Raw genomic sequence first — 22,992 nt, forward strand, 5'->3', positions numbered from 1 at the left:
GCACTCGTTACAATCAGTAACACGTTTTCGACAAATTTTGTCGCTCATTCTAAGCAATTGATCACCCTCTCTATAAAGAGTCGGGAAATACTGTCCTCACCCTCTTCACAAACATTTAACAAGCTCATAACATCCTCAAAGCAATTGATCATGAAAAATGAATCTTCGTCCAGTGTTATGACTGCCATTTTGATTTTTGGCGCAAATGGAATGATCGGGTTCCAGTCCATAATCTTCGTATTGGAAGGGAATGGGTTTCATGTTTGGGGGTCGTTCGGGGGTAGGGGCCGAGAATTTTGTTGAATGACGATATTTTGAATGTCCGGGAACTTTCGAACGCTTAGTCATAATAGAAGGTATGTCATTAAATAACTATGCATGGTAGAAGTTGAATAATTGTTTTTGTTGAGTAAAAAGTTTGGACTGAAGTTGAACAATTAATTTTGTTGAGTAAACCAAATATAGCTACTGAAGTTGAATAAATATTGTTGTTGAATGAAAATAATTTTGGTTGAATATGAAAAGAAAATGGGTTTCATTGAACATAAATATAAAATGTTGAATATAACTGTAAACTGTTGAATAAAAATATATTTTGTTGAGCATAAATATAAGTTGTTTGAATATAAATATGCAAGTTGTTGAATTTTGCAACATTTGGCTAACCATAACCGGCCGCGCAATAATTCTTAGCTCCTTTCTTTGCCCTCTTGTCTGCCATGAAACTGTCGTCTTCAGAACCACCAACTACTTCACTTCCTGTGTAGGATGAGAGATTAACCACGCGCAAAATGGGCCCATTTCAGATTGCGAAATCCAAACTTTGAGGTTCAAAAAATAATACAAGAAAGTGCTTTTGGTCGGTCAAAATCGCTTAAAAATCCCTGGTCAAACAGCGCATGATAGTCGATGATAGTTGAAGCGTGCGCTTCCGTTTGAACACCAACTATCAAGCACTATCATCGACTATCACCAACTATCATTCATTTTGAGCTTGTTCAAATTCTTCTTGATAGTCGATGATTGTCGATGATAGTTTTTCTCGTTTGACCACGGGTATGAGAGCGTATGATAGTTCATGATAGTTTTTGGTCAGCTGTTTTCTCCAAAAATCGGCGGGCTCGTTTAAAATGGCCACCAAAAGCTTCTCGCGAGGGTCAGCTTCAGAAATTCGTTTTTATACCCAAGATATTAATAATGAGAAGGAAAATATTGAAAACCAAGAATCTGGAGAAAGCGTCAACTCGCAGGAATTCGAAGCCGGACACCGCCGCAAAACAGCGTTTCACTAAACGTTCAACGGCGAGATGGAGTAATGACCTGATATTACGTCTAATAGACGAATATGAGGCCCGGCCTTGCCTTTGGGACATTTTTTCGAATGATTACCACAACAGAGATGTCACAGGCTGCTCGCGTGACTTTGCTCGCGCGACTGCCGGTGAACTATCATCAACTATCACGAACTTTTTTGGCCGTTTGACTTTAAAAATGATAGTTGGTGATAGTTGATGATAGTTTGAAGAGAATCAACTATCATCGACTATCATGCGCCGTTTGACCAAGGCTTTAGCTATGTTCATCAAGACATAAGCAAACAAGCAGGATAAAAAATATTTTACTTCATAGCCACTTTAAATTTTCCTTTATTCGGACAGAACCGAAATTACAAAGAACTTCTGACGCGGCCTCTACTAACAGCTCACAGGAAAAATTCAACACTTCCCGCATTTCCTCACTCTTTTTGACGGAATCAACTTTAAAAAGACTTCGCGACTCACTTTCATCCGCAAATAACACCTCCTCGTCAATAAACCAAGCTGCTAGGAACTCTTGTACAGACTTGTGGAGAAAATAAATTCCTTTCTCAGGATTCAGACTAGTAATGTTAACGATTTGAAAAAGGCCCACTTTGATCAATTTTTCCAGAGTTCTTGAAATATCATCGGGAAGTTAACTTAGGCGCATAAAGAGAGAGCCTTGTAAAAGCGCATCAAATGCAAGCTTCCCAGTATTACGGACGTCTTTTCGGATTTCTTCTGAGGTCAACTTCTTAAAAGGCTCTGACTTAGCATCTCTTTTGATCCTGTGATTCAGCATGGTTTGAATGAAACTGGTGTAAATGTCGGCCCGTGATGTTGGCATTTCTTCATGACGTCTCTCAATCCAAACCAGACATAGTATCAGCAGGAGGAGAGGTATTTCTGCCATGCCTTTGAGAGCTTTTTCTTGCAGGTAGGTCTTAAACTCTCTAACATCCTGCTCGCTTGTCAGAAATTTTCTTGCAAAGGTTTTGATTTGTTTCCAGCTTTTGAAACCGTGAATTTCAAACTGAACGTGACTAAGACTTCTTAACTCGTCACATTTAATTTGTCGCGTGGTGACAATAACGTGGGAATCTCTCAGTAGCTCGCCCTTACAAATTTCAAGGATGTGGGAGTGTTCTTTTGCACAGCTGTACTCATCATAAACATCCAAAATCGGAAGAACCTTATCTTGATTGTTAATTATGTAATGATAAAAACTATCAACTGAGACCAGACCATCACCGGCCAGCAGTTTAGACGCACGCAATACATCACGAATGTTTTCCATGTCACACACATCTCGCAACTTGATCAGAAGTAAAATGTAAAAGTTCATTAGGATTTCTTGTAAGGATTTCGACCAGTCACATGCAGCCCTTTTACAAAACGTACTTTTGCCAATTCCTGGCCGGCCATAAACAAGCATTCGTGTTGGTTTAGGATGATATCTATTTCCTATGAACATGTCGGTGTAGTCTCCAAGTTCCTCTTGTGTCACTCCGCTGGGCTTCCTTTCATCTCGGACCCAGTGCAAAGGTGTGTAGATCTCCTCAATATCAACAGAACAGCTGTCGAGCCACGGAACTGTTTTCGCTTTACTGAAGGTGGCATAACGAGGCTTCAGCTGCTCTTGACACTTCTCAACAATTGACGACGCTAAAAGTATGACAAAAGCTACACGTTACTGAACTAAAAAAGTTACAGCTACAGTAAATTTTCAGTAGAAATCGATTACTCTAATTCTGTTGAAATGGGGTGTTAGTGGGAGCTTTTCAATATTTCTGATTATTACACTGATCGAGAACATGGCTTGAAATTTCTAAATTAACTTCTCGTAATATCAAGGCAACGTTATTTTAATTGTGCGTATACATGTATTAATTGAAAAAAAATCAGTGACTCTACAAAAATTAACTTTCAAACCTTGCATACCTTCAACATTTACAAGCTCTGTATACTCTCGACTAGAAAAAGAACTTGAGGAAGTTTGGTTGTTTCTTGAGGTAACAGAGAAAAAGAGATTCGGCGTATTTAATTTTGTGGAGCATAGCTACTCGTAGATACCATCAGAAGTAAAATGTGGCCTTTTTCATTTTAATAAAAGTTTCAAAGAAACATAGAATGAAATAAATTTCACTTTTCCTGCAGATGAAAATCTTGCAGGTGAGCTGTAGTTTTAGGAAACACAGCTCACCTGGGCAGCACGGGCTTGAATAACGTCGAAGTTTGAGTATTTTCAGTTGAATTCGAACTGTACACTGTAAGTCATGAGAAGGGAGGAGGGTTCTCTTTAAAATTCCTTGAATAGTTTCATCTATTCACAATCGGCGTCTGGCTGTCCCTGGTTCTTTTTACAAAAACAATGAACAACAATAACTTACCAAAGATTTTTTCAATAGAAGATCTCTCCAGCCATAAAGGAACAACGGATTGCTGTTGCTCGGTACCTTCAAGATTTACATGCTCTGTATTCTCTTGACGGGCAAAAGTGCTCGAGCAACTTTGGTTGTCTGTTGAAGTGACTGAGAAAATTGGATTTATTTCTTAATTCTCAGTGTAGAGCAACTGTATGCAGATAAGTTCAGATACCATAAGTGGAAAAATTTAGATCTTTTTTACTTTTCGAGAACCTTTTGTCTGTTTCCTGTTGCTGTTAACATTACAAAACATTCACCTTGGAGATTTGTTGGCTTGTTATCCTCTCTTGCTAATTAAGTAGTTCAATCGGGTTGCAAAAGATATTAAGTGATCAAGAATTCACGCCCAAAATTTGTATTGATATCACAAAGATCGCAGTAATAGATCGGTGGACATGTGATGAGTAAAAAGGAAAAAAACAGATACCTTAACAGGTTTTCACTTTGACAGAAGTGACAGGAACGGCAGTTGAAGTTCATTATTTTGCTTTAACTGAGCTGACGGTTCTCACAAAAGTTTACATTTGATGTCGAAGATGAAACACTGGTTGACCTTCAGAATTCTCAAAGAGTATTATGGTTGCTTACACCGGATAAACTTACAACACACCACAAACAAACTTCCTCGAAAGTATGCCTGCCGAAGCACCTTCCTGGTTCCCGTGAATCTTTACGATCATTGGAGAGAAATCTGGGAAGAGGATATGTTTGCATCAGCTGCGTGACTGAGAAGCATTTGAATTTCAAGTCACGCGAGTCACACGATAAACGCAATTGATGATAATTATTGTATCTAACGTGATACTTTATGGGCCAACATGACTCCAATTTATTCTTTAATCCCTTCTATAGTTGTGAGATCAAATATTTTTACCAATGATTGGGGTCGATTTCGAAGATGAAATTCACATGGTTTTCTTTCTTCTTGGCCAGAAGTCATTCGTGACTGTCATCTGATAATCAGTCACTATAACCAGCCTTGTTAGCAAGTTTTCGTGAACAAAATTTTACTGACGCGTCTTAACTATCCATATAAATAATTTACAACTCCAATGCATTCATAAAAAGCTCGACGTTTCCACCTCCCCGAGGTCATTTTCAAGTGAGTAAAAGTTTTCTAAATTAACATAAATATGCAGAAAAAAATTAAATGGATAAAAATGTGGCGAACTTTAAAATGTGATGAAATATTTAAGAAAGTGCTAAAAATATCCATGAGGTATAAAACAATGGAATGATAATAAAAAGAATTACTCTAAAAACATAATTTGGCACGAATTGAATCGCACGGTTTGTTTAGTGTTGGTTTGAGTTCTTTGATAAAAAAACATTTCAAAAGTAAGACAGGTTGAAACGTCTCGCTTTTTTATCGCTAATCTTTGTCTCGAAACCGATTTCTTAGAAATTAATTATTAATGCTTTCATGTTAGAACCCCTTTTACTCTTTCACTAATAGTTAACGCTGGCTCTTAATAGAAGACACTGACCGATGAAGAGTAAGACTGGAACGAGTAATTTCTATAGAGGTTTTGCACAGCAGCCATATTGGATGGCAGGAACAATAGATTATTTTACCCATGGGAAAAGAATTCTTTCTTATGGAAAATATTTTCATTTTTCCTGCCATCCAAAATGGCTGCTGTGCAAAACCTCTATTCTATTAAATTTAACTCATCTACACAATTGTTCTATAGAATTGTCCCTCCCCTCCTTGCTCATTAATCATTTTTGTCATAATAATGATTAAAAAGAAATTTCCTATACATTGCATTAAAACGCAATGAATCGTGACAATCTCGTGGGTACCCAAGGTTTGATCCCCAAACCCTTTGAAAAATCCCAGCTTCCCTCTGAGTCCACCGCAGTAGAGGCCTCCAAACTAAATTCAACTACCAAACCTGACTTGTTTCAAGGGAAACATTTGGAGCAGGCCTTTGAGTGGAAAAAGGCTGAAAGTTTCTAAAGAAACTGTGTTGCTGCGTCGGTGGGGGTAATAAGGTAATTTGGTTATATCAACTAACTTGGAATTGAAAAGTGGCCACCGCAACGAAGAAAAAAGCTGACGTTTCGAGCGTTAGCCTTACGTCAGAACCTTTTTTATTCGTTACGGTGGCCAATTTTCAATGTCAACTTAGTTGATATAACCAAATTACTTTGAGTGGAAAAGCTAAGCGAAAATGAAAAATCAGAGTTACGCTCACGGACCTTCTAAAGAATGAATGACTTTGATATTCGAAAGAGACGTCGACAGTTTGTTAGATGTTTTAACTACAGTACGTTCATTTATTTGAAAGCCAAAATATAGGGAAAATGAAAGAAAAAGAAAATACATGGTTACAAACGCGAAACGATAAAATTTACCCAAATCTTATCTAGAAGCGTTATAAGGGTTTCCTTATTTTATTGTTAAAAAACGAATGGAATTAATATGTCACCATGAGCCATTAAGCAACAACAAAAATATTATAAGCTAGTTGATCATTTCCTATTTCTTTGACGGTCTCACTTTGTAAGTTGAGTAATAGTTATCTCTCCTTACTGTGATCGTGAATTTGACATGGAGACATATCAGTTCGGTTTTTATGGTAACTAGAATCTCTGGTAGCGTGTTCTATTTATCTGCCGACAAGCTATACTTTTTATGTTAATTAGATCACTAAAGAAGAAAGCTAGTGCAGTGGTCAAAGTTGACCTCTGGACAGTAACTCCCTGGAAATCATTCTTCTCATATTTTCAATCCATTTTAGTCTCGTTTTCAGGTTTATTCCATGTCCAATTCCCAACTAGGAAAAGAACTCTTAATTTTCGATTTTGCACATCCAACAGTTCTTCCTTTTAAGGTGACTTACTGTGCAAGCAACTTGTACCTTACATCCTCCGAACTGGATTTGTAATTAGGTAACTTGTTTCAGAAACAATTTTTAATGGTAGAATTTCACACTCCTGCATGTCTATTTTGGATCTGATGTTTTATTCTCATCCTGAAGAAATATTTGCTGTCAGCGCAGTTGAGGATTTCAGCTCTGATCATCTCGCGGTCAGTTTCTCGCTGCTTACAAAACTCAAGCGCACGAAGAAATCTGGTCGGAAAGTTTACAATTTCAAGAAGGCTCATCTATCTGGCTTAAAGTCCGCTCTAAAGAACCTCTCTTGGGACACTGTGTTTGTTCACAATGATATAGACGCTAGTACTGCCTGCTGGTTTGATATGTTTCTATCATGTATAGATGAATTTGTTCCAAAAGTGGTAATTGAGGATGCCAACAGACCACTGACCGTGGATTAATGAAGAGCTTTTACTGCTAAATAGAAAGAACAGGGTTTGACATTAAGCCAAGTTAAAAGTTTCCGTGATTTTATGGGAAAGATTCCGTGGGCTTAGACGACAAGTTAAGAAAATGCTTAAATTCAAAAAGCGCAATCGCCTCTCGAAGCTTAGTTATTCTTTGAGAGACGATTCTGGTAAATTTTCATCATACTACAAAGCGATTACCAAAACTACTAGAATTCCTGGGGTAATTAAACCTGAATCGGCTCAGGCTACTAGACCCATTGATCAAGCAAATTTATTCAACGTGTTTTTTCACTCAGCTTTTGCCCCACCTGACTCAGGATGCAATACTACTCTTGTTCCGAGTCTCGATTATAGAGTCAAACGTGATTATCTGAATCATTACGCGTAAGCCCTCACAACATTCTTAAACAGCTTCAATCCCTTAATGTCACAAAGCCTCTCTTGGTCTTCCGTCTAAATTATTGTAGCATGTGCTAATGAAATAGCACCTTCGTTATGTAGATTATTCAATTTGTCCTTGGAGCTTGGAACCTTTCCTGAGAAATGGAAAGGTGCAAATCTTGTCCCTATTCACGAAAGCGAGTCTAAGATGATGGTTCAGTTCAAACTAGCGTGGCATTTCGCTACTTGATTTTGGAAATACAATTTTATAATGAGGTCTTATAATTATTTGTCCTCATCTTAGTCATCTTACTCACTGGCAGCAGGTTTTTTAACAGGAATATCCACCGTGTCTCAACTATCCCAAGTTGTTCATCAATTTGCTATTGCACCTGAAAGGAGACAACAAGTTGATGTTACCTATTTATATTTTTATAAGGCTTTCGATCGAGTGTCTACCAAGAAGTGTAAAGTTCTAAGGGTGACTCGTATTAGATCAACCAATGACAGGAACTATTATCTTGGTGGAACTAAGTTAGACCATGTTGATGTTGAGAAAGACTTAGAGGTTTTGGTTAGCCACAATTTGAGTTGGAATAATCATGTTGATTTCATCTCTTCGAAAACTCAAAAAATGCTTAATCTTCTTTATAGAACATGTAGGGACATAACTGATATTGGTACAAAGAAATTGTTATCTGCTACTTGGGTTCGGTCGCGCCTTGAATATGTTAGCGTGGTATGGTCACCTCATACAAAACGAAACATCAACATTTTAGGGCAGGTCCAAAGTAGGGCTACAAAATTTATTCTTGGTGGGAATTATTCTGAACACAAGTGTCTTAGTAAATTAAATTTATCGCCTTTGCATTATCGTAGACTTATTAATGATTTTGTTTTCTTTTCTTAAGTGATTTAAGAATATAAATAAGATAAATGTCTTAGATTACGTATCATTTCGTTCTTGTATTAAACCGCTGAGAATGTTGATCATTAAACGCTTGATGTCCGAGTCCATTTCAGCAGGACTGACGCTTTTTAGAATTCTCTTTTTATTCGGATTTGTTACCTGTGGAATGAATCACCTCAGTATTAGTATAAGAGAGTCAGATACCTTGTCAATTTTTCATTAGAAACTAATAGCGCTTTATTGAGATAAGTTTAGAATAGAGTTTGATCTCTGAGGTATAGTCGTAGTTAGTTTTAATGTTGATTGATGTAGATTTTTTTTAATGTTGTTATAACAGGTGGCTTATTTTTAAGGAGTCTTGTATTCTGTCTTAAGCCTACCTCAGATTGATCAAGCGATTGATGTAATTGTCATTTGCTTGTCAATATGAAACTTGATTAAAAAAAAAAACACGTCGCTCTTTTAGGGCGGTAGCTTGGGTATCTCCTTTCTTCTCCAAATTCTCTGTTTATTCTATTGTTATGCACAATCGTTAGACTTTTTTCTCTGCAGATATCATCTTAAGTTCTAATGTTTCCCGCCTCGTTGTTGTTTTTTCCAGAAATACACTACAAACGTAAGAAAACGAAGGTAGAAAGTCATTTTGAAAAGAGTCAACATCGCCAAGGTACTTACTTAGTATGCGGAATCTGTTTACGTTGCTCAACATGATTCGCTAGTTAATGATGACGATGGCTTAAGATTGTCAGCCTGGTAAGTGTCAACTTTCAAAGCTAGTGATTTTCCGTCAGAGCAGAGCTAGACCCCAAGGTAGTACACTGTAAATTGTGTAAAGCTATCAGGAGACGAATAAAGAGAGTATCAGCTACACAAGGAGTGCTGGGGGTTGTTCTGGAACAAATATACAAACGAATCAGAAAACGAAACAAAAGCGCGGGAAAATGAGCAATACAATTCTGGTTGTCTTCTGCCTTACCGTTACAAGGTTTTGACTTTTACACCAGTACCGTTACAAAGGTCCTACAGGGGTTAATGCACTAAAATATTTCACAGAGGTATGATAATGTGCAATATGCCAAACAATGCAGAACCGAGTAAGTAATCGGAAGAATTCAAACGTAACGCAATGCTCGGAACAGGCCGCTTGACTGCAATAGCTAAGTGACGATTAAGAATTACACAATTTTTTAGAAGCCTGACTAATAAGATTACAAATTGACCCAAGTGCGCAAACCAGTTGACTCAAAAGTCTTCCAGAGCATTAACTTAAGTTTGAAATTGTATCCACTTTCTTCTGAACTTGTGCAAGTTCTTGTAACTGGCTCTGCTCACTCGTAAAAACACCCACTGCTGCGGGCTACAACTACAACATAAAGCCGTCCAGTAAAAAAAAATGTACTTTATTGGAATTGTTTCCTGTGATATTACACCAAGTAAATATGTTCGAACCTATCAGTTTTCAATCGATGGTGAAAATTTAATAACAATAAAATAAAATGTATCATATGCTATCTGTACAAACTAAAGCTTTAGTAAAAATACAAACAACAAAATTCTGAATTTAAATCATCCGCACCAATCAGTCGTCGTACCTGAGACGGCGAGATACAATTACAGTATACTAAATCAAAGGAACAACACAGATGTCCAAATTGTGACCAATGGAACCAAAAGTGCACTGTCTTCAATCGCAAAAAAAACAAAACTATAAACATCATTGACAATTGAAGAACACAAACCACGCTTACATGGTATAATGGCCCCTCTTAAAACCATAGAGCTAACTGAGTTTCAGCTGCCTGATTAGGTACAAACTTTGTAAGACGCTTAGTACAACATGTACTAAAGCACTTTTTGTGCCTTTAGAACTCAATATACCTGGAAATGTACATGTAATTAGCAAATAATGTTAATATTCTACCTTGTATATTCCCATGAATATTGTCTGCTTGAAAGGGAATTATCCTAGTCAGTCCTTAAATAAGGAACATTAAGTAACGCCATACCTTCAATACACAAATGACATTCTCCTAGCAGTTTTGAACGTGCAGCGAAAACAATACTGAGAAAAAGATGAGCGCTCCGCTTCTCATTGCTACAAAATTGGAAGTAGCAAACAAATTTCTTACATTTCAGAGTTATGGTAATATTTGTTCAACACAGTCTCCCTTCTTTCACTCAATTTAATTGCACTGAATCATTTAAAGCAATCATGATTGAAACTAGCTCAAACACGCTTCATACTTCACATCCACCAAAGAATAGCTTCAATCAGTTTCCTGATAGAAAACCAGCGGTCTACGTTTCTTACTTACGTACTAGGTTCGTCAAAGATTGGTTGAATGTTAGGTATACATTAAAGATTAAGGCTCATTCTAAGTCTTAAATATCTTTACATTTCCTTGGCTTTTTAAATAACACCGCATGACTGCCGTGAAGATCCGCTTTAGCTTGTTTCGGAAGTAATTGGAAATATCTGGACGCAGCCAACAAGGCCGGAAAGGGATCTAACTTTCAGCACATACCCGATCACAGAAGACAAAATCATAAAGAAATCTCTCAAACTCAACAACATGCACACTTTTTCCTATCATTTCCAATGTCTAGTTTTTCGAGAAGCAGATTTGAGCTAGTATCGTGATCGACCTTTAAAATTGCACTAGCTTCCCAGTTCTGTAATTTTGCAGTTTGCTGCTCAATTGATTACTTAAAACCGTCCCAAACGAGGCTATAGTAATCAAGGTCAGGTTGGATCAAGGTGTTGCAAACTAGTACGGCAGTAGATTTCATTCGGAAATTAGAGGCCTGATACATCTAAAGACACCTATTGCGGAAATAGGTTAGACCAGGAAAGCCGATTGTTAATAACGACACCTAACGATTTAGCGTGATCAACTCTGCTGATAGCGGCTTGGTCTCGTAAGTTGATGCTTATATGGTCATAGTTCTCTGCAAGAATTTCGAATTCCTAGTGAGAACCGATGACCATAAACTCAGTTTTCGTTACAGTTAGGCTAAGCTTGTTGGCTTGTAGCCAGCAGTAAAGAGTCTTTAGGGTTTGCAGCTGGTGATCTCAGTCGGTCCAGCAGTAAAACTACTTCTCTTTCTCTACGTATTTCAGGTATTGAAGGATTTCCCGTAGCAGAAGGAGTAGACTCAGAGCTTGAGGAAGGTTCAGGCTCATTGTTTGTAGCATCCGCAATTTAGACAAATGGCTGCTAGTGATATGGAAACATTAACCAATTGGGAAACCCCTGAACTGGTTTATTTCTAGCACAGAATGATAGAACTGAGTATTCTGTCAAGAAAATAGCGAGGAAAAGCTGGAAAACAGTTAAAAAAAAAGCTCTAAATTTTTCTAAATATTCCAAAGCTCTCTAAATATCCTAAAATTTTCAAACTATCTCGGAAACTTCTAAATATCTCCTAAAATATCCGAATAATTGTGTAAAGGCCTAATTAAGACAAAACTGTTCCGCCAGGTCTCCTCGCTGTACGAGTTCATGCTGTAATGCAGCATTCAAAATTTCGTAACTTGCAGTGGAACCATTTTTCTGTTTCCATGCCAGTAACATGTTGTATCCTTTCTCACACAGCTGCCGGTGACTTTGTTCTATATCCCGTAGTTTTGGCTCCTCAACTCTCAAGCGACGCCCCAGCTGCATCCACTTTTCAGCAATTTCTTTCCCTAATTTCTCCAGTTCATCATTTGTTGGGGTGCCTTGTTTTACTGAAAAAAGGAATAACTTTCTAAATACCAATTCTATTAATGGTTTCTTACTAAGAAAATAAATAGATCTTTCACATTATAGGAATCAAACACTTCCAACTTAGTTCAGTTGTGCTAATCAGCGCTTAGGGCCACAGCAACCAACGATAACAAAGAGTTCGAAAATAATTCGTGTTTGTTTCCTTTAATCTTACAAGTTAGATTTAAGTAACTAACCCTGGTAATTAATTACCAGCCATAGATGATAAAATAACCCAGCACATGGCTAAAACCAGAAGCGCATTCTGGATACATCTGGGAATGTAGCACCAACCTTGCTACTCACTAAAGCTAATGAATTAAATCATGTATCCTATGACCTGTGGTGCTACCATACCACCAATGAAAAAGAATACCATAGTATAACGATATTGTATGATGTATACACAGTAAGTATGATATATAAACACAGACATCATTCCTTCGACAGTCTAGGAAAGGGGTGTGGACAAAAACGTGGGGTAGGCCATGACCAAGGCCATGGTGTAGGCTATGGCTTACCCTGTGGCCTACCCTATGGCCTACCCTGTGGCCTACCCTGTGGCCTACCCTGTGGCCTACCCTGTGGCCTACCCTGTGGCCTACCCTATGGCCTACCCTATGGCCTACCCTGTGGCCTACCTTATAGCCCACCCTATGGCCTACAGGAGGTCAGATTTTTAAAAACATAAAAATAAAATCAGTAAGAGTCGAACGAGTGCGCTGGCTTACAAGTCTATGCTTCTAAAAGAGATATAATAAAAAGTCTGTGGGAACGAAACAATGCAAATATTACAGCATTCAGCCTTGAAACATCCAACTCTGTCTTCCCCACCCAAGCACTCAATCATAACGCTAGATTCAGGGGGAGGGGAGAGGAGGTGCCAATATTGCGTGGTCGACATCCAAAATGGCGGATTCACAATCCATGCGGACAACAGGCAGCCCAAGCTCACTACTAGTAAAGCGGACGTGACTCTTACCGTGTTGCGTAACGTTTTATATTTATAAAGGTTTGTATGGGATGTTATCGGTTTGCCTTAAAAGAGAGAAAAAAATGTCTTGTTTTGAAATAAAATGGGCTTACCTTATTGCCTTGTTGTTTTCTTTGTTGATTCCGAGCGTCTCAGGCCATTTTGAAGCGTTTTCGGCGAGTTAGCGCTATGTTGGTGTTCAACTGCTAAAAGAAAGACAAGGCCGGAAACCTATTCTAGAAGCGTCCGTCGCCCGAAGCGAATAATTCCGCCAAAAAATTACCACCAGTCTCGATTCCTCCAGAAAATCAAAGCAGAGATGTTGCAGTTCCATTTTCCACTCACTCGATTCACAATTCCTCCCACAGATCTTTCACTAGCGATACTTTTATCTCCAGATCGATTGGCTTTCCAATTTCGAATTTGGCTGCTTGAAACGTTGGCGGCCCGTTCGCCGATCGCACAGTATGTTGGGTAACAAAAATAAGCCCGGCGAGGGTAGCCAGCGGCCTGCAGTCCAAAAACAAACCCGTTAGCCGTTAACCGCCTCCTGGTTAGCTCAATGGATAGAGCGCTGGACTGTTGTGCGGGAGGTCGAGGGTTCGAGCCCCGGCCGGACCAACACTCAAGGTCTTAAAATAATTGAGAAGAATTTGCTACCTTTCTATAATATCAAGAAATGGTTAGATATTCTAGTCTTCTCGGATAGGGACGAATAAATGGAGGTCCCGTCTCCTGCAGGGTTGGGGTAGGAGACGTTAATTTCCCACACACGAGATTACTGTGTGATGGATGTCCTCCCCTGGAGTGGGATGGGTGGGAGGGTGGACTAGCACGAATGGTTCCTATGTTCCTTTCTAGTCCTTCCCCACTGCAAAAACTTAATGCAGTGAAAATAGACTAAATTAAAATTAGTTAGCTCCCCTGGTCCCCTCGAGAGGTTTTGTCAAGACCCCATCGTTTTGATCGACCAATCAACATCGAATGGAAATGTGTTTACTAATTTATTGTTTTTGGACTGCAGGCCGCTGGCTATCCTCGCCGGGCTTATTTTTGTTACCCAACATACTGTGCGATCGGCGAACGGGCCGCCAACGTTTCAAGCAGCCAAATTCGAAATTGGAAAGCCGATCGATCTGGAGATAAAAGTATCGCTAGTGAAAGATCTGTGGGAGGAATTGTGAATCGAGTGAATGGAAAATGGAACTGCAACATCTCTGCTTTGATTTTCTGGAGGAATCGAGACTGGGGGTAATTTTTTGGCGGAATTATTCGCTTCGGGCGACGGACGCTTCTAGAATAGGTTTCCGGCCTTGTCTTTCTTTTAGCAGTTGAACATCAACATAGCGCTAACTCGCCGAAAACGCTTCAAAATGGCCTGAAACGCTCGGAATCAGCAAAGAAAACAACAAGGCAATAAGGTAAGCCCATTTTATTTCAAAACAAGACATTTTTTTCTCTCTTTTAAGGCAAACCGATAACATCCCATACAAACCTTTATAAATATAAAACGTTACGCAACACGGTAAGAGTCACGTCCGCTTTACTAGTAGTGAGCTTGGGCTGCCTGTGTGCGGACTGCTAACTGGTAACATATAGGACTATATAGCAGAGCGTTAGTCCAAAAATGTAATGAACGGCGTTATATCGGACAACATATCCAAGTAAGAAAACGCAAACAGTACGTGCCAGCCTAATTTTTTTTAGTGCCTCTTTAGTGCTGTAGTACAGTAGAACCCCGCCATACGACCAGCCCGTTATTTCGACCACTTTTTCGTGGCCCGAACAAAAGCCCACTCATTTTCCCTACCTCGTTAATACGACCAATTTTCCATGGCCCGAAGGTGGTCGTATTAAAGGGGTTCCACTGTGTTGCATTTGCAACAAGCAACCCGGGGCATCGCCGTCATAAACATTTCACAAACTTTACTTGCTTTTCCTAAGAGAGGGCAAGTATTGCACTAGTTTGAAAGGAGAGTTGATGTGATGATGTTTGCCCAAAAGTTGCGTTTAACCGAGCTCTTTTACTGATGCTTCTGTTCATCGATTTCCTTGTTCTATCAGAAGGTTAAGAAATTTTGAACCCCCTCCGATCTGGAATCTTAGAAAGTCATACATGACTCAAAAAATTGGAATTAAAACTGCCTAGTAAGTGAATTTTTACAGATCTCAGAATTTTGATTTATGTAGAGAGAGGTGGGTGAAGAAAAAAGAAAGGCTTGTCAATTCTCGACTACCAGGTCTTGTACTCAGTTTGGATTTCCAAGGTAAAAAATAACATCAAGTTCCCAAAACTTTGCGTAGCAACGAATTCAGGTATGTAGCAAAACCAAAAGTTATCACCCAAATTTCTTAACAGCTCTATGTTCCTCAGGGGACCAAAAGGCTTAAGTCAAGTAAGTCATACAGTACTTTCACTTTGCTACTGCCCCTGTCTTTGAATTTGAAAATGTTACAGTTATTTATTATTTGTATCATATCTCTGTTTCAAGTATCCACCGTAAAATTCAATATTGCTGAAAGAATGGCACTACATTCATAAGACATTGATAACACTTAAACAACAAAAAATCCCATGCATCCAACATTGCTTTTCAAATAAATCTTGGAACAAATTTGATTTTTTCTGACAGCCTCCTTTGAGTAACAGAAAGAATACGGCATCACTGTTGAGTGTGAGGAGCATGCTTGATTATTTCAAACACGAAAAAAGGCAGCTTACTATGACCTCATACTAAGAACATGTTATTTAGTCTCCATATTAGAATTAAAAAAAGATAGACCATTTCTAGGTTTGCATATTTAAGAACTGATAACTTGTATTTACCAGTAGAACATTATTCCATTTGGTGTCATAAACCCAAAACCAAAGTGATCGCAACGGCCAAACAGAAAAAAGGAAAAATATCACAAGGAGCCAATAGGAAAGTATTAAGCGCGGAGTAAAAACGCGATTGATCCGTTGCTAGAGTGTCGCGAGTTTTCTGGACCAATCACAGAGCAAAGCAAAGTAAAACCAAAGTATTCCGGCATTCCTTTTGACACTGATTTAAAAGTTAGTGTATTGCAACAAAAACAACACCAAACACTTACCAATTCCTTTTTTTAATTCGGAGGAGGCGGGAGGCTACAAATCGGAAGGAAATATGCGCAATATTAAGAGTAATAAAAGTTAGTAAATACAGCAATTGAATAAATAAATAAATAGATAGATAGCGAAAAATGGCTTTTTTCAGACTATAGACAATCCTTTTTTTTCAGGAGCTTTCAAGCCAATGTACATATCACTGTCTGATCTATCATTAAGTTGATGACTTCATGATAAAAAAGACAGCGATATGTACATTGGCTTGAAAGCTCCAGAAGAAAAAAGGATTGTTTGCAAGTAAAAATAAGTCACAAGCTCGTAAGTTTATAAGGAAGTAATTCGGCTCCTTCTTGGTGTAGAAGACACAAGACACGTTGCAATCGAACATCGCCTTATTAACCTATTGTTTTCCTCATTCTATTGTCTTGTTTTAAGTCAACTATTTTTTTACACCAACTAAGAGCCAGTAATTCCATTGTTTTCAAGGTCAAGGGTACAGTCCAGTTTCCAAAGTATTATATCCACTATGATTGTCTTTTCTAACGTTTGGATACGAACGAAACTGCCGCGATAATACTTCAAATCTCAATTTGTATTTTGACTCACCCTGCCGGCCCGTTAAAATACGGCACAACTAATTTAACACCCAGCGCACTCAAACGTCTTATAGATAAATTCATTTCTTATATTCACTCATAGGTAACACACATTAATAGGTAGCCTGGAGTGGCACTTTATGAGTTTTTCCATTGAATTACTGATGATTAATTTGAAGAACAGTAAGACGTTTATCACCATCAAACTCAGGATCTAGAAACGCTACGTAGACGGCACCTTCACCATATTAGCCCGTGAACGTGTACAGAGCTTCTCACAGCATTTAAACCACCAACAGACGTCCATTCGCTTCACCACCAAAGGAAAAGCAAAAACAAACTCGCCTTCTTCGGCACACACCGACCCATACCTGGCGTATGATTCACAACATCCACAATCAGCAAAGCGCGGTATTCTCAAGCGCCTTTACAAGGGTGCGAAATGTCTCGTAACAAAATCCTCAGTTATCTCCATGGAGAAGAAACATCTTCCATCAGTTCTTGTTTTTAATGGTCATACTCCCTCTTTGGCAAAGAGGGTAACAAATACCACGAAGTAAATTTTATCGAACATGATTCCCATCTCCACCCGCGTAGAGTAAAAGAGGCAATCCACATAAGCTTTAGCCCTGACAACAACAACATGGACAGTGGAATAGAAATCCCACAAGCTTGGATACCGACGATCAAGAAACACGACAGCAGGACAGCCGAAAATGCACTCGAAAAGGCACCAATCTGAGCAGTGGAATTCCATCCAATCACAGTTAGTTAATCATACCAGCATATAAATGGCGCGTACTCATCGCCTGAAACGTCGCCTTCCACACCCGAAATAACCAATCAAACAGACAAACGATTATCATTCTCTCTTGAAAGTGTTACTGACCACGATGACAAACCTCAACCTGCTTTACGATATGTTTAATTGAATAACACCAATCAAGCTCTTTTCTTCTACATTAAGCAATAAGTCTTATGGTAGTTTCATAAACTGTTACAGGAGTACAAAATGAGCAGGCGAAAAAAAATAGAGAATGTTTGATACGATTCAGTTATATTTTTTAATGTGAGTGTAACATGCGACTTGATTTTCCAAATAGAGTTAATCCTTGAAAGGAGTGATCGTAACTGCGACAAATTTCTTGAGAGCATGAAAGTATGGAAGCAGTAACGGTATCATATTAGTTGACCTTGTTTTGATTAAATCTTTTTATGGACATACCTCACTGACCTGAATCCAAGGATTCAATTTTTCTTGACAAAAGGAAGGTGCTTTACGAGCAGAGTGCCTGCAACTTTCAGTATAGCCTTCCAATGGAATGTAGTGACCACAGTCAGAGTGACAACAACCTTGCTTTTTATGCCAAACACAAATTTTCGTTTCTTTGCGACACTTGGCCGGACAAGGTTTGCACAATGTGCATTGTAGAAACAAATCCCAAGAAACGGACTTCAACCAGTGATATTTGCTTTGCAGCTTCGTTCGGCAATCATCCAGATGCCTAGAGGAAAAAAAAAAAAAACAATAGCAAACTTTGTATGTTCTGTAAATGGTAAAGTAGAACTTGTGAGGAACAAGGTGGTGGGAATAAACGGAGTATATTGGAGTGGGAAGGAAGTTGGTACTGGACTTTTTAAGATCTAACACCCTTTTTTTCCTCCTTGGAGCTGAGAAATAAAAAAAATTAAAGTTTCACTGTAACAGTAGTAGTTCTTGTCATTGAATTGCAAATCAGTTCTCCTTTTCCTTAAAGGGAAAGCAAGGTCTAGAAAAAGTTTACTTCTATCAAAAGTTCCTTGCTTGCATTGTCCTAACTGGTTATTGATTTGAGCCGAAAGCGTTATATTTACGAACGATTACGCCATATTTGTTATGACGCAACAATAATGCAGAAATAGTCAAGTATGTTAATTTACATCCCTGCTGAAATGGGTGTAAACAAGGAAAACAGCAGCGAAGAGAGCGCCACCTATTAAATTCTCGACTTGGAATTTATTCTAGCCGAGAGGGTATAATACAGCCATTTATGTTTCAGATCGAGTTCAGGGGAAAGAGATACCTCTGTTGAGGAGAAAGAGAAAGAAAGTCAGGAAAACGAGTTTCAATAAGAAATATCGACCTGCTCAGTCGCTCACGTCTTGGAAATCGCGAGTGGTTCTCTTGCCGCAATCGTCTACTGAAACCTACGAAAAACTAGAATGTATGCTACTGAGAATTAAGTGTACTAGGACACCGACTCAATTTGAGAGACAAAGGTTTTTTCCTCAAAAACAATTCCAAGCCCTGGAGTGATAGTTATTTTAACAAAGAAGGCCACAGTGCCTGTGTCGGATTCATTTTACATTGCTACCTCGGAATGAAATCGAATTATTTGGCAGTTACAGGAACCCAGATTCGGTGTATAATTGAATACGAGCCATTTGGAACTAAGAACAGTCCCAGTTTGCATGTAATAACTTAAAAATGAAAGACTCGTAGATCATTCTTCGTATGCGTTAACACTGACAAATTTGATTAGAAACATTTAGTTGCCAAAATTAACGCAGACAAAGGGCAGCAGTTAACTGTTACGAATTAAATTTTGTCTGTTTCAGCATTTACCTTTAATTTGCCACGGTCTCTTCTTCTTCATTGCTTAGAATTAGCTTCAACGCAATATTTTTCATTCTTAAGTGATTGAAACGTAGCAACTTGTGAGAACCAGGGCTTTGTTATTTTCGACGCGCGCCAGAAAGTCGCGTCCGTCATACCGTGTCTACTTTAGAAATTACCTTAATATAAATGAAACTATAATGAAAATTTTGATTTCTTCTGAAGGGATAAGCACTGCATAATCACGTCAAATAGTCGGTTGGAAGACATAAAAATATTTTCATATAATTCTTATCGTGTCTAATCGATATGATATTGTGAAATGTGGGCGCTTGCATAACGAAGGATAATTTGTATTTGTCGCAAATTTGTCGTGATTATTTGCTGGCAATGTCTTAAATATCATTTCGTTCTTTTTTTTCCGCAGGAGTATGCGACCGGTGGGGTAAAGAAAATTTACTTGGTGGACTCATAACAGACTTAGGAAAGACAAGATATATTTATACACTACTTGGAAAAGCGCACGATGTTGGAAATCGGCTTTGGTTAAGGGTAGCGACTGAGAATTTACCACACACGGTGTACCAGTATTTCGAGCTTCAATTCATTCGCTTACGTTAAAATGCTTTGAAAAAATTCATAGAATAAATAACTGAAATTTGTGTTGATTATAGAGAAGGTAAGCATAGCTTTCAGTTCAAAGCCAAGGTCAACCAGGAAAACTTATATGCTTGTATATCTCGCTGGAAGTCTTCGTTTAGGCTGTTCTGAGGTTTTCCAGGGTTTGGCCAGCCATCCTTGCGGGTTATTGTTTTTGCCAGCTAACTGTTCTTCACTCTCTGGTGACTTGTAGAGGCTTACACCTTTTCCTTTTGAATTCTAGTGTGTATTTTGACATTTAACCACAGGACAGTTCACCTCATTTCAACCATTAAGAGTATTAGAAATTGTTTTCACAAAGGTCAAACAGGTCAACAAGGACAAAGCGTCCAACAAAGTTAGACTACTGCTACGTTATAACTGACGTAATATCCAAAATGGCGTCTTTCTAACCACGAAAATTGTAAAAATGGGCAACTTTTGTCGCTAATACAAAGTAAACTGGACAAAATGGCAGTTATTTTCGAACTCCAGAGGAAAAAGTCTTCTGAGGTTCACGTTTTCTAGACCTTACTTTCCCTTTAAGTCCAAGCAAACAAAGACATACACGCATGCACTGTATTACCTACCTCAACAATTGCCCACAGAGTCTCTTCTCTTCTTCTGGGATGCATTCGCCCCCTGTCCAAAGTCTCAACCTGATCAAAGTTTGGTGAGCTTCCAAGGTGAGGTGGTATAACTTGCTCACATTAAATCGAGCAGCGTTTGCATACAGTGTGGGCGATTCGCGGGCCTTACATAACTGTGAGGCCCATTCCCAAAAAAGTACAACCAATCTACAAAATAGTCCACTTGGAACATAGTTAGTGCTAAATGTGAGGAACACTGGTAAAGGGCCGTTGTTCACGTCGTTGCTTCCTACGTCCTCTATTAGTGGTTTCAGCATACAAGGTACAATGTAACGGTAATCTTCCCCCTGAAAGCCTCTAGAGTCGCAAATGAGATCAAACTTTTCCATGACATCAAGCAAATCCTCCCTTACGCCTTCCAAATTCCACTTTTGAAGTGCATGATCGAGCAATTCATTAGAAAGAAGTCCTTTGTTTTCTAGATCTTGGTACTTTTTTCGGATAGGAGCGGGGGTGTTCGGAGGTGGATTCACAGTTATTATCGAAGTGAGTACCTTGATCAACCATCTTGGATCCAGGACTACCAAGCCCTTTGGATTCTCAGGGAGAGCATGATAGATAACTGTTCCACGAGCGTGCAAAAAGTGGAGAAGTTCTTCTATGTCATCTTTGACATCAAAATGGCAAAAGGCCTCAGCAACATCCTCTTCAAACCTTTCTTTAGTAACATAGTGAACGTCATTTCTGACCATTTCAGAAATTTTTTCCTCTACACGGAGCCACTGCAATGGAACTTTCATCTTCGTGTGTGGCATGTTTTCAGCCACTTCCAATATCCGTTGACGTAAAGAAACTATCTGGGGGTCTTCTTGTTGATCTGAATTACCAGCTTTCGTGTTATCAATGACAAAACACCCGGAAATATGAGTCAGGATTTCTGTAGGGGCCATTTTACAAATTGTGTCATACACTACATTCATTTCTTGGTTTGGATCGCGACCCAAATTTCTGACACTATCTGCATGCGTGCCCACAAGTATTACTGGAGGTGAAGGCTCACATGGTTTCCTCGCTGATGTTTGTTCGAGATTCTGCAAGGAATGTACCAAGTCCAGCCATTTCATAATGTGATCAAGGTTGGTATCCTTGCTGCACGGTGATCTTACTTCTACCTCTTCATGATCAATAGTCCGTACACGACACTTGGCTAGGTCATCCAATTCTCTTGTCAGATCCAACGCTAACACATAAATGGCATCTTGAGACAGGAAAATTGGATGAATGGCATGATACACGGCTTGGCCAGCAAAATCCCAAATAACTGGCCATATGCTATCACCGTTGTTTGGAACGTTCCTTTCAAGACAAGACTCTACAAGGGAGGCAACATTCACTGGCATCTGCTCTTGGTTCGGTTCTTCTATGTCATCCTTTGCGGCTACAAGAAAAAAAATGACAACTTACAAGTTTGCATTCATTCAACCTCTCACTCAAAAGCTGTTTCAAGCTGATATCAGCAGATTTATTTCAATTAGATGTGGCTTCAAAATGGAAAGAATATCTTCAGATTATAAAAGATTTTGATAAACATCTCAGGATAAATACCGGCAAAGATATGTGATACAACTTTCTGGTGTCACCATAGTTAAGTGTTAACATAAAATGAGATCTTTGTGCATGTATCACATAGCGAGTTGTGCCGTATTTTGACGAGTCCGAAGGGCCAGTCAAAATACAAACAAAGAGTAAAAATATTCAGCGATAACACACAACAAAACTTTTAAAAAGAGAGGTATTATCCAACAAGCCAAATTGTTATTTCAGTGCGGGCAAATTTCTAACCGATTCTCTGGAATAACGCGTGATATTTGTACTCGATTCGCACGTTATTTGTACTCTACGAAGCATAAGGCGTAACGTATTAGCCTTTTTTATTACTATTATCGTTACTATTATTATTATCATCACTATTAATGCAGACTCTTACAGAGATTTGACTCCAGAGCAGATCTACAGGAAGCATGAGAACGAGAAGAGGCAGTCTGCAGAAAGTTACTCAAGCGCGACTTCCTAGATGAGAGCTAAGGTGTCTTTCGCCATCGTACTCTCTGCTATCCTAGGGGTCCAAGATCTGGAAGACGACACCTAGACTTTGCTGACTCAGATTCACAGATCGAAAATACTGGAGCCTGCCCGAATTAATCTTTGGTTTTTCTTTGAGGAGGGGTAGGAGAAGAATACGAGATTCTATTTCTTTTCATTTGTTCCTTTTAAAATCATTATAATTTTTATTATTATCGGCAGTAAAAACGTCTGGATACCCAGATATCCTATACAATGATTGGGCGGCAAGTCGTGGCCAATCAATGCAACGACTAAAGTCCTTACAATTGCTACAATCAATGCTAAAATAAAAAAATGCATCTTTATTGTCCAAGAGAATAAAATTAC

General features: G+C 38.8%; 2 protein-coding genes across 7 annotated transcripts in view; both read right to left on the reverse strand.

Moving 5' to 3' along the window:
• Positions 1–1,602: 1,602 nt before the first annotated feature.
• Positions 1,603–4,381, reverse strand: LOC111323792 (baculoviral IAP repeat-containing protein 1a). The gene is made up of 2 exons (XM_088754972.1): positions 3,689–4,381; positions 1,603–2,963 (listed from the first exon to the last, which is right to left on the reverse strand). The coding sequence occupies exon 2, from the start codon at positions 2,770–2,772 to the stop codon at positions 1,954–1,956; it is 819 nt and encodes a 272-aa protein (XP_088611098.1). The 5' UTR covers positions 2,773–2,963; positions 3,689–4,381; the 3' UTR covers positions 1,603–1,953.
• A 5,313-nt stretch (positions 4,382–9,694) lies between these two features.
• The window catches only part of LOC111346462 (uncharacterized), a 59,843-nt gene continuing 46,545 nt past the window's right edge, over positions 9,695–22,992 (reverse strand). For 5 of the 6 annotated variants that reach the window (XM_088754960.1, XM_088754958.1, XM_088754959.1 and 2 more), the window contains 4 exons: positions 20,542–21,979; positions 17,942–18,221; positions 16,126–16,159; positions 9,695–12,040 (listed from right to left, as the gene is read on the reverse strand). In XM_088754960.1, coding sequence (XP_088611086.1) covers positions 11,766–12,040; positions 16,126–16,159; positions 17,942–18,221; positions 20,542–21,979 — 2,027 coding nt within the window. In that variant the 3' untranslated portion in view covers positions 9,695–11,765. The remainder of the gene's footprint in view (positions 12,041–16,125; positions 16,160–17,941; positions 18,222–20,541; positions 21,980–22,992) is intronic. The other variant, XM_088754961.1, reaches the window with a different exon arrangement.

The sequence above is a fragment of the Stylophora pistillata genome, chromosome 3 (genome assembly GCF_964205215.1).
Source record: "Stylophora pistillata chromosome 3, jaStyPist1.2, whole genome shotgun sequence".
NCBI classification, from domain to species: Eukaryota; Metazoa; Cnidaria; class Anthozoa; order Scleractinia; family Pocilloporidae; genus Stylophora; species Stylophora pistillata.